This window comes from Oncorhynchus clarkii, chromosome 27 (assembly GCF_045791955.1).
Source record: "Oncorhynchus clarkii lewisi isolate Uvic-CL-2024 chromosome 27, UVic_Ocla_1.0, whole genome shotgun sequence".
In the NCBI taxonomy this organism is placed as follows: domain Eukaryota; kingdom Metazoa; phylum Chordata; class Actinopteri; order Salmoniformes; family Salmonidae; genus Oncorhynchus; species Oncorhynchus clarkii.
In genome coordinates, this window is record NC_092173.1 from 20279161 (window position 1) to 20291673 (window position 12513).

The 12513-nt window shown below is 46.6% G+C and overlaps 1 protein-coding gene across 1 annotated transcript in view; it reads right to left on the bottom strand.

The window, feature by feature from the left end:
- Positions 1 to 12513, bottom strand: part of LOC139386368 (nucleoredoxin) — a 90783-nt gene that overhangs the window by 12210 nt on the left and 66060 nt on the right. Inside the window, exons 3-6 of the mRNA XM_071131910.1 lie at positions 10456 to 10589; positions 4161 to 4261; positions 2989 to 3095; positions 1875 to 2054 (exon numbers count right to left, since the gene is read on the bottom strand). Coding sequence (XP_070988011.1) covers positions 1875 to 2054; positions 2989 to 3095; positions 4161 to 4261; positions 10456 to 10589 — 522 coding nt within the window. The remainder of the gene's footprint in view (positions 1 to 1874; positions 2055 to 2988; positions 3096 to 4160; positions 4262 to 10455; positions 10590 to 12513) is intronic.

Consider the following 12513-nt stretch of genomic DNA (forward strand, 5'->3'; position numbering starts at 1 on the left):
AGGCCAGAGAGAGGGGACAGGATGAAGAGAGAAAGGCCAGAGAGAGGGGACAGGATGAAGAGAGAAAGGCCAGAGAGAGGGGACAGGATGAAGAGAGAAAGGCCAGAGAGAGGGGACAGGATGAAGAGAGAAAGGCCAGAGAGAGGGGACAGGATGAAGTGAGAAAGGCCAGAGAGAGGGGACAGGATGAAGTGAGAAAGGCCAGAGAGAGGGGACAGGATGAAGTGAGAAAGGCCAGAGAGAGGACAGGATGAAGTGAGAAAGGCCAGAGAGAGGACAGGATGAAGTGAGAAAGGCCAGAGAGAGGACAGGATGAAGAGAGAAAGGCCAGAGATAGGACAAAAGGCCAGAGAGAGGACAGGATGAAGAGAGAAAGGCCAGAGAGAGGACAAAAGGCCAGAGAGAGGACAAAAGGCCAGAGAGAGGACAAAAGGCCAGAGAGAGGGGACAGGATGAAGAGAGAAAGGCCAGAGAGAGGGGACAGGATGAAGAGAGAAAGGCCAGCGAGAGGACAGGATGAAGAGATAAAGGCCAGAGAGAGGGGACAGGATGAAGAGAGAAAGGCCAGAGAGGGGACAGGATGAAGAAAGAAAGGCCAGAGAGAGGGGACAGGATGAAGAGAGAAAGGCCAGAGAGAGGGGACAGGATGAAGAGAGAAAGGCCAGAGAGAGGGGACAGGATGAAGAGAGAAAGGCCAGAGAGAGGGGACAGGATGAAGAGAGAAAGGCCAGAGAGAGGGGACAGGATGAAGTGAGAAAGGCCAGAGAGAGGACAGGATGAAGTGAGAAAGGCCAGAGAGAGGACAGGATGAAGAGAGAAAGGCCAGAGATAGGACAAAAGGCCAGAGAGAAAGGCCAGAGATAGGACAAAAGGCCAGAGAGAGGACAGGATGAAGAGAGAAAGGCCAGAGAGAGGACAAAAGGCCAGAGAGAGGACAAAAGGCCAGGGAGAGGGGACAGGATGAAGAGAGAAAGGCCAGAGAGAGGGGACAGGATGAAGAGAGAAAGGCCAGCGAGAGGACAGGATGAAGAGATAAAGGCCAGAGAGAGGGGGCAGGATGAAGAGAGAAAGGCCAGAGAGAGGACAGGATGAAGAGAGAAAGGCCAGAGAGAGGACAGGATGAAGAGAGAAAGGCCAGAGAGAGGACAGGATGAAGAGAGAAAGGCCAGAGAGAGGACAGGATGAAGAGACAAAGGCCAGAGAGAGGACAAAAGGCCAGAGAGAGGGGACAGGATGAAGAGAGAAAGGCCAGAGAGAGGACAGGATGAAGAGAGGGGACAGGATGAAGAGAGAAAGAAAAACAGCCATGAGAAAAAGGAGAGAAAGAATGTGCAGGACAGGAGGAGAGAGACAGACAGACAGATGTACAGATGAGTGAGGAGGCAAATGGAGGAGAGCAGATGGTCTGTGGTTGAGCCCTTTGGATCTGATCTTAGGGTGGCCTGAGGTCATCAGTGTGCACCCGGTCACTCCATTCTCACATTGCTTTATTATTGTGTCGTCTGGCCTGCTGGCTGTCCTGTCCACTTTGGCCTGAGCCACTTAGCAGAGCATGGCATCCATCTCTGCCATCTCTCTCACTGCTAACAGCTTAACAGACAGACAGACCATTTTCTTCTCCTCCTTCTCTCTACCCTACTCTTGCATGTTCTCAAACTTTAAAATAGCATGCAGCCTTACAACTGATCTGTTCACTTTTACTACTTGCACAATATTCTTTAGAATGTACTACTCTACATAGTCTAAAGGATTGTTTTGGTAGAAACCAGCACTGAATGCTCCTCCATTAACCCACAAAGAGCACGAGGTAGGGCCTCTCATGGAGGTGCACGGTAGGGACTGACATTGAAATGGTCATCCACTCATCTACTCACCCACAAAGAGCACGAGGCAGGGCCCCTCGTGGAGCTGCACGGCGTTGGACTCGCTGAGCTCCAGTACGGGCCTGGGGTGCCAGGGGAAGAGCTGACACTCTGGGTCATTCAGCACCTCCACACGGCCCTGTCGCGTGATCATGTGACCTTCCGTGTCCAGCAGAATAAGGGTGGGAATACCTGGGGAGGGAGTGTGTGAGAGAGGAAAAAAGAAAGTGAGAAAGATGGAAACGGAGAGAACAATCATGAATTGAAGATCTTGCTACTGCCACCTCACCCTCCTATTCTTTCATGTTTTCCAGTTACTCTCACCACATATGGCTGTCTCTCCCACTGTTTATCTGTGTGGTATGGAGGAGCTTAAAGTCCCTCAGAGGCTCTGACCTGCCTCTGCTCTCTCTCTCTCTCTCCATCCATTTCTCTGCTCAGACTCCCGCTGCGTTCCCTGTTCAGGAGATTTTTCATAACGCCCGACCCCTTTCTCTCCCACAGTCTTTCAGATTACAATGTCACTGCCGTATTAAACAGCCTTATCAGAAACAGACAGAGTGCATAGTGTGTGTTTGGCTGGGAGGAAGGGTGTGTGTGTGTGTGTGGTGATGGGTGGGGGCCAGTGTGAATAACAGGGGTTTGAATGGGGAAGCGGGGCAGTATCGACTAGTCCTGCAAGCATTCTTAACATTCAGGCAGAAAAGGCAATGAGCCAGCACCTTGACTACAACCACACTACTCCCCTGTGGACAGACGGACAGACAGACTTGATGGTGGGGGCATTAGCGAGAGACGGGGGTGGGGGGGGGGGTAGGTTATAGAAAAAAAAGCCTTGGGAAGAAGGAAAAAAAGGCAGAGCGAGAGAGAGAAATGACCCTTACTCAGTGAGCGGGACAGTAAACTTGATTACCAGCCCACATTCCTTTAGCTTGAGGGCTATCTGTTCACTGTTCCCTACCCAGCACAGAACAACACACAGTAGAGCTGGCTGCCATTAGGCCGCTTCTCCACATCAACACATAATTTGGCCAGACAGTTAGTGTTTGATACTCACTCTGAGCCTCATGTCCAGGAGGACTACAGTATATGAGTACAGGAGGAGACATCAGAGATAGTGTTGTACCTTGTATTCCGAAGAGTCTGTTGAGTCGTGATCGTCGGGCCTCGTCTGAGTATGGGACTGCCAACCAAGGCATCTCACTGAAGTACTGCTGAAAGGACTCCTCCGACCTGCGTTGGTTGACAAACACAAAACAACCCTTAGAGCCACTGTCAACTCTGTTTATTCAGTCCATTCAAATGTTTGCCCATTAAAATAACATCAAATGGATCAGAAATACAGTGTAGACATTGTTCATGTTGTAAATGACTATTGTAGCTGTAAAAGGCAGATTTTTTATGGAATATCTACATAGGCCCATTATCAGCAACCATCACCATGTTCCAATGGCACGTTGTGTTAGCTAATCCAAGTTTATCATTTTAAAAGGCTAATTGATCATTAGAAAACTCTTTTGCAATTATGTTAGCACAGCTGAAAACTGTTGTTCTGATTAAATAAGCAATTAAACTGGCCTTCTTTAGACTAGTTGAGTATCTGGAGCATCAGCATTTGTGGGTTTGATTACAGGCTCAAAATGGCCAGAAACAAAGAACTTTCTTCTGAAACTTGTCAGTCTATTCTTGTTCTGAGAAATGAAGGCTATTCCATGCGAGAAATTGCCATGAAACTGAAGATCTTGTACAATGCTGTGTACTACTCCCTCCACAGAACAGCGCAAACTGTCTCTAACCAGAATAGAAAGAGTGGGAGGCCCCGGTGCACAACTGAGCGAGAGGACAAGTCCATTAGAGTGTGTAGTTTGAGAAACAGACGCCTCACAAGTCCTCAACTGGCAGCTTCATTAAATAGTACCCGTAAAACACCAGTCTCAATGTCAACAGTGAAGAGGCGACTCCGGGATGCTGGCCTTCTAGGCACTCAACGTGCCATTGGAACACAGGAGTGATGGTTGCTGATAAATGGGCCTTTGTACACCTATGTAGACATTCAATTATTATTATATATATATTTTTTTTAATCAGCCGTTTCCAGCTCCAAAAGTCATTTACAATATTAACACTGTATTTCTGATCAATTTGATGTTATTTTAATGGACGAAAAAAGTGTGTATATATATATATATATATATATATATATATATATATGCGCGTGCGACAGAGATCGAGAGAGCAACAGCGAGAGCGCGAGACAGTGTGTATACGTGTATGAAGGAAATACTGCATGAGTCTCACCTGTCAGCGCTGACGAACACCATCTCAAACTTCTGACCCGATTCCTTCACAGTGCGATATGATTCTACCAGCACCCGAGTCAGACTGCGGCATGGAGGGCACTGCAGGGACAACACAAACACAGTTTCCAGAATGACCTACATTGATCTGTCCCTATACAGCTGTATATATATATATATATAAATAAATAAATATAACATGGCCTTGGGTGTGTTTTCTGACTGACTCTCTGCAGTACATCACTCCAATGTTTCACCAGGAACCAGGACTAACATTTACATTTTGTTTCCTGGGCCATTCAAATGTGAGAACCTAAGTGCTCGGGATTGAACTCAGGATGGTCTTGGCTTGGAGGCATTTGTTGTTGTGAGTGTGTATTTTGAGAGCCCTCTCAAGTCAAGCAGGGAGAATGACTTCATAGTCTCTGGTCTAGTGTGTGTGTGTGTTGTGTTCCCTCCATGAGTGCGTGCGAGCGTGGAGGAGCAGAGCGGCTGGCATTAAGATGGTATCAGAGTGCCAGCGGTGGCAGATCTGTGGCTGAAGAAAACAAACCAGACCAGTCTCACTCATCAGTCTCTCCCTCCTACAGTATATTTTCTCTATCCATTCTCCATTTCCTCCTTTTCTTTCTCAGCCTCAGTGACACAAACACAGCGCTCACACACACATAGCTAGTGACGAGGGTAAAGTCAGTGAGGAACTGGATCACCTACTCTATCCTGTCGAGGGTCACTTCAGGTTGTTGGTAAAAGTAATCCAATGGCCAAGTGCTGGCCATTTCACGCTTGGAACTGTCTATTAATGGTGTGGTGAATTTGCACTGTTAAGAGAGGGGAATGTAGCCTTAAAATAATACACATAACTATATCAAATTGTATTTGTCACATGCGCTGAAAACAACAGGTATCACAGGTACCTTACCGTGTTACCGTGAAATGTTGATTTACAAGCCCTTAACCAACAATGCAGTTCAGGAAAGAGATTTGTTTATTTAGTAAATATTTTAAGTGAAAAAGTAACACAAAATTAAATAAAAAGTAACAATAAAATAACAATAACGAGACTATATACAGGGGGTACTGGTACCGAGTCAATGTGCGGAGGTACAGGTTAGTCAAGGTCATTTGTACATGTAGGTAGGGGTAAAGTGACTATGCATAGATAAACAAACAGCGAGCAGCAGCAGTGTACAAACAAAGGGGGGGAGGGGGTCAATGTAAATAGTCCGGGGTGCAATTTTATTGTTTGGCAGTCTTATGGCTTGGGGGGTAGAAGCTGTAAAGAAGTCTTTTGAACCGAGACTTGGCGCTCCGGTACTTCTTGTTTTGCGGTAGCAGAGAGAACAGGGATGGCAGGAAGCTTGGCCACAGTGATGTACTGGGCAGAAGGCATTACCCTCTGTAGCGCCTAACGGTCAGATTCTGAGCAGTTGCCATACCAAGCGCTGATGCAACCGGTCAGGATGCTCTCGATGGTGCAGCTGTAGAACCTTTTGAGGATCTGGGGACCCATGCCAAATATTTTCAGTCTCCAGAGGGGGAAAAGGCATTTTCGTGCACTCTTCACTACTTTCTTGGTGTTTTTGGACCATGATAGTTTGTTGTAGATGATGTGGACATCAAGGAAATTTAATCTCTCGACCCGCTCCACTACAGCCCCGATGTTAATGGGGGACTGTTCGACCCTCCTTTTCCTGTTCTCCACGGTCAGCTCCTTTGTCTTGCTCACATTGAGGGAGAGGTGGTTGTCCTTGCACCACACTGCCAGGTCTCTGATCTCCTCCCTATAGGATGTCTCATCGTTGTCGGTGATCAGGCCACCACCGTTGTGTTGTCAGCAAACTTAATAATGATGTTGGAGTCGTGCTTGGCCACACAGTCGTGGGTGAACAGGGAGTACAGGAGGGGACTAAGCACGCACCCCTGAGGGGCCCCCGTGTTGAGGATCAGCGTAGCAGATGTGCTGTTGCCTACCCTACCACCTGGGGGCAGCTTGTCGAGAAGTCCAGGATCCAGTTGCAGAGGGAGGTGTTTAGTCACAGGGTCCTTAGCTTAATGATGATCTTTGTAGGCACTATGGTGTTGAACGCTGAGCTGTAGTCAATGAACAACATTATCACATAGGTGTTCCTTTTGTCCAGGTGGGAAAGGGCAGTGTGATGATGGTATTGATGTGAGCCATGACCAGCCTTTCAAAGCACTTCATGGCTATCGACATGAGTGCTAAGGAGCGGTAGTCATTTAGGCAGGTTACCTTTGATTTCTTGGGCACAAGGACTATGGTGGTCTGCTTGAAACATGTAGGTATTACAGAGTCTGTCAGGGAGAGGTTGAAAATGTCAAGTGAAGACACTTGCCAGTTGGTCCACCATGCTCGGAGTACACGTCCTGGTAATCCGTCTGGCCCCGCAGCCTTGTTAATGTTGACCTGTTTAAAAGGTCTTGCTCACATCAGCTACGGAGAGCGTGATCACACAGCCGTCCAGAACAGCTGGTGCTTCAGTGTTGCTTTCCTCGAAAGCGAGCATAAAAGGCATTTAGCCTGTCTGGTAGGCTCGCGTCACTGGGCAGCTCGCGGCTGGGTTTCCCTTTGCAAGCCCTGCCACATCCGACGAGCATCAGAGTCAGTATAGTAGGATTCAATCTTAGTCCTGTATTGACGCTTTGCCTGTTTTATGGTTCTTTTGAGGGCATAGAGGGATATCTTATAAGAGTCCGGATTAGTGTCCCACTCCTTGAAAACGGCAGCGGCAGCTCTAGCCTTTAGCTCGGTGCGGATGTTGCCTGTAATCCATGACTTCTGGTTGGAATATGTACATACGGTTACTGTGGGGACAACGTCGTTGATACACTTATTGATGAAGCTGGTGACTCAGGTGGTATACTCCTTAATGCCATTGGATGAATCCCGGAACATATTCCAGTCTGTGCTAGCAAAACAGTCCTGTAGCTTAGAATCTGCGTCATCTGACCACTTCCGTATTGAGCGGGTCACTGGTAGTTTTTGCTTGTAAGCAGGAATCAGGAGGATAGAATTATGGTCAGATTTGCCAAATAGAGGGAGAGGGAGAGCTTTGTATGCATCTCTGTGTGTGGAGTAAAGGTGGTCTAGAGTTTTTCCCCCTCTGATTGCACAGGTGACATGCTGGGAGAAATTAGGTAAAACGGATTTAAGTTTGCCCGCATTAAAGTCCCCGGCCACTAGGAGCGCTGCTTCTGGATGAGCATTTTCTTGTTTGCTTATGGCCTTGTACAGCTTGTTAAGTACGGCCTTAGTGCCAACATCGGTTTGAGGTGGTAAATAGACGGCTACGAAAAATATAGATGAAAACTCTCTTGGTAGATAGAGTACCTCATGATAAGCTGTACACCACACTACCTCAGGCGGGCAATACCGAGACTTCCTTAATATTAGACATTGATCACCAGCTGTTATTGACAAATAGACACACACCACTACCGTCTTACCGGACGGAGCAGTTCTGTCCTGCGAATGCATGGAAAATCCAGCCAAATGCATATTATCCGTGTTGTTGTTCAGCCACGACTCTGTGAAACATAACATATTTCAGTTAATGTCCAGTTGGTAGAATAGTCTCGAACGGAGCTCATCCAGTTTATTCTCCTGAGATTTCACATTGGCCAGATGGTAGAGTCGGGTTACGCACTCGCTGACGAATTCTCACAAAGCACCCCGATCTCCGCCCCCTGTACCGCTGTCTTTTCTTCACTCGAATGACAGGGATTTGGGCCTGGTCTCGGAGAAACAGTACATCCTTCGCGTCGGACTCATTAAAGAAAAAATCTTCGTCCAGTTCGAGGTGAGTAATCGCTGTTCTGATATCCAGAAGCTCTTTTTGGTCATAAGAGACGGTAGCAGCAACATTAAGTTAAACAATGCATAAAAACACAAAATAGCAAAGTTGGTTAGGAGCCGTTCCTTCCGGCTCCATTGTCTTAGCTTGTAATTATATACAGTGAGGGAAAAAAGTATTTGATCCCCTGCTGATTTTGTATGTTTGTCCACTGACAAAGAAATGATTAGTCTACAATTTTAATGGTAGGTTTATTTGAACAGTGAGAGACAGAATAACAACCAAAAAATCCAGAAAAACGCATGTCAAAAATTGTATAAATTGATTTGCATTTTAATGAGGGAAATACGTATTTTACCCCTCTGCAAAACATGACTTAGTACTTGGTGGCAAAACTCTTGTTGGCAATCACAGAAGTCAGACGTTTCTTGTAGTTGGCTACCAGGTTTGCACACATCTCAGGAAGAATTTTGTCCCACTCCTCTTTGCAGATCTTCTCCAAGTCATTAAGGTTTCGAGGTTGATGTTTGAGGTTGAACTTTCAGCTCCCTCCACAGATTTTCTATTGGATTAAGGTCTGGAGACTGGCTAGGCCACTCCAGGACCTTAAAGCGCTTCTTCTTGAGCCACTCCTTTGTTGCCTTGCCCGTGTATTTTGGGTCATTGTCATGTTGGAATACCCATCCACGACCCATTTTCAATGCCCTGGCTGAGGGAAGGAGGTTCTCACCCAAGATTTGACGGTACATGGCCCCGTCCATCGTCCCTTTGATGTGGTGAAGTTGTCCTGTCCCCTTAGCAGAAAAACACCCCCAAAGCATAATGTTTCCACCTCCATGTTTGACGGTGGGGATGGTGTTCTTGGGGTCATAGGCAGCATTCTTCCTCCTCCAAACACAGCAAGTTGAGTTAATGCCAAAGAGCTCCATTTTGGTGTCATCTGACCACAACACTTTCACCCAGTTGTCCTCTGAACCATTCAGATGTTCATTGGCAAACTTCAGACGGGCATGTATATGTGCTTTCTTGAGCAGGGGGACCTTGCGGGCGCTGCAGGATTTCAGTCCTTCACGCGTAGTGTGTTACCAATTGTTTTCTTGGTGACTATGGTCCCAGCTGCCTTGAGATCATTGACAAGATCCTTCCGTGTAGTTCTGGGCTGATTCCTCACCGTTCTCATGATCATTGCAACTCCACGAGATGAGATCTTGCATGGAGCCCCAGGCCGAGGGAGATTATTTGTTTCTTCCATGAATATAGGCCTTTGAATAATCGCACCAACTGTTGTCTCCTTCTCACCAAGCTGCTTGGTGATGGTCTTGTAGCCCATTCCAGCCTTGTGTAGGTCTACAATCTTGTCCCTGACATCCTTGGAGAGCTCTTTGGTCCTGGCCATGGTGGAGAGTTTGGAATCTGATTGATTGCTTCTGTGAACAGGTGTATTTTATACAGGTAACAAACTGAGATTAGGAGCACTCCCTTTAAGAGTGTGCTCCTAATCTCAGCTCGTTACCTGTATAAAAGACACCTGGGAGCCAAAAATCTTTCTGATTGAGAGGGGGTCAAATACTTATTTCCCTCATTAAAATGCAAATCAATTTCTAACATTTTTGCAATGCGTTTTTCTGGATTTTTTTGTTGTTATTCTGTCTCACTGTTCAAATAAACCTACCATTAAAATTATAGACTGATCATTTCTTTGTCAGTGGCCAAACGTACAAAATCCCTCACTGTATGTACATAATTACCTCAATCACCTCATACCCCTGCACATGGACTTGGAACTGGTACTCCCTGTATATAGCCATGCTATTTTTACTCATTATTGTTATTCACTGTGTATTTATTCCTCATGTCACTATTTCTATTTTATCTTTAACTCTGCATCGTTGGAAAAAGGACCTGTAAGTAAACATGTCACTGTTAGTTTACACCTGTTGTTTGTGAAGCATGTGACAAATAAAATGTACAAATTTGGTTTGGAAAGTGGACCAGTCAGTGCGTTATGGCTTGGTGCTGACTGGTCTCTGGAGCTGAAGGCAGCACTGGCAGCTGGAGGGGCATCTGTGGCCTGTGTGTGTGTGTGTGTCATCAGCTGAGCTCATCAGTGACACAAGCCTTTCATGCATCACCAAGTCACGACCTTCACACGGATGGGCAAGCCCAGCACTGACAGAGACAATGGATCGGACGCTCACTTTAAAAGGGCACTAGTTGGTGATGACAGCAAGGAGTGGAATAACTAGCTACTGTAGTCCCAGACAATGGAAGTCCCCTAACAACTCTGTCCATTCCTGGCTACCGGCTGCTGTGTTTCCTCCCGCTGTGCCCTGCTGCCCCGCCCTGGCTTTCACTGATGCCTTTGTTTTCATAAGGCTAGTCCTCATATCGGGGGCAGCTGGATGCCTGAAAAGGAAAATGAGGGCCTTTCCCTCCCTCCCTGCATGTGTGTGTCCTTCCCGGCCCCCACCCACCACTTACCCAGTGTGCTGAGAAGTACACTCCCACATAGTGGCCCTCCAATGAGCTGATGTCTGTCGTCTGCCTGTTGTTCCTGAGCAGAGGGCCGGCCACCACCTCTGCAAAGGGCTTGGGCCCCCAGGGGAACTCCAGGCCTGAGAGGGAGGGGGGAGGGGGGGGGAGTAGGAGGAGGGAGAATTAGGGTGGGAGGGAGGGTTTGGTGTTGGGGAGAAAGGATAGAGAGACAAGGGTCTGATTAGTGAACAGAGAAGAGAGCTTTTTCTGTGTGTGAGAAACTCCCCATTCAAAACCAGAGCACTCTCTCCATCCCCCTGGCACAGCTATTAGATATTAAATACATGCACATGTGCCCAGCATTTGTCATACAAACGTCTAAACCCAGTGTGCCTCCTACTCACAAGCTCTTTTGTAATCCATGTCATCTGTGTTTGGAAATGGGACCGCACAACAGATGCAAAATTAGATTTGAATGATTATTGAAAGCCATGCTTTTCAATTTCCCATGCAGGGACAGGGAGCGCTGCCAGCCTTACTCCCTTTCGTTTCTTTTTCAAGGTGTCTTCATTGTTAGTGTCAAGCACTAGAGATGCATTTGGGAGGACCAAATAATAAGGTGTAATCATAAATAAAGTGCTGTAGGCAGGGCTGTAAAGGTTCCTTTATGTGGGCTTCCCTCTATAGGCCTTCATTAGGCAGGGCTGTAAAGGTTCCTTTATGTGGGCTTCCCTCTATAGGCCTTCATTAGACAGGGCTGTAAAGGTTCCTTTATGTGAGCTTCCCTCTATAGGCCTTCATTAGACAGGGCTGTAAAGGTTCCTTTATGTGGGCTTCCCTCTATAGGCCTTCATTAGACAGGGCTGTAAAGGTTCCTTTATGTGGGCTTCCCTCTATAGGCCTTCATTAGACAGGGCTGTAAAGGTTCCTTTATGGGGCTTCCCTCTATAGGCCTTCATTAGACATGGCTGACACATCCCCACTGCCTCTGCCGCTGTAGCCTTTTATTGTTGTCCCCATTCACACTGTAAAAGTGCACTCCTTCCTGGTGCTGCAGGCAACTTCTCCTCCACTCCGCCACTCAAGACAGCAAACTTTTCACAATGTTGAAAGAGGGTCCTGAACCCCCCCCCCCCCCAGCCCACCTCAAACTCTTACTACCCCGCCTGTAACCCCCATCTCCCTTCCTCACTACAACACAAACACACCCCTTTTCTGCTACCGCTACCCTCTAACAACTCTGAAAGAGGAGGGGATGGATGAATCTCTTCTTTACCACATCTAGTTGGTGTTAATGAATCATGGGAATGATAGAGTGTGCAGTCTACTGTGGGCTGGGATGAAGACTGGGATTCATTAAGCAGACAGAGAGGATCTGTCATACAGTTCAGCTCGTGAAATCCATTCCCCTGCACCACGTGTTCTACTGCCACCATGCCTACTCTCTCCACTCTCCCTCACAATTAAATTCAAGTGCTTTATTGGCATGGGAAGCATATGTTAAATTTGCCAAAGCAAGTGAAGTAGATAATAAACAAAAGTGAAAAAAACAAATGTACAGTAAGCATTACACTCACAGAAGTTCCAAAAGAATAAAGACATTTCAAATGTCATATTACATCTACAGTGGGGCAAAAAAGTATTTAGTCAGCCACCAATTGTGCAAGTTCTCCCACTTAAGATGAGAGGCCTGTAATTTTCATCATAGGTACACTTCAACTATGACAGACAAAATGAGAAAAAAAATCCAGAAAATCACATTATAGGATTTTTAATGAATTTATTTGCAAATTATGGTGGAAAATAAGTATTTGGTCACCTACAAACAAGCAAGATTTCTGGCTCTCACAGACCTGTAACTTCTTCTGTAAGAGGCTCCTCTGTCCTCGTTAATTAATGGCACCTGTTTGAACTTGTTATCAGTATAAAAGACACCTGTCCACAACCTCAAACAGTCACACTCCAAACTCCACTATGGCCAAGACCAAAGAGCTGTCAAAGGACACCAGAAACAAAATTGTAGACCTGCACCAGGCTGGGAAGACTGAATCTGCAATAGGTAAG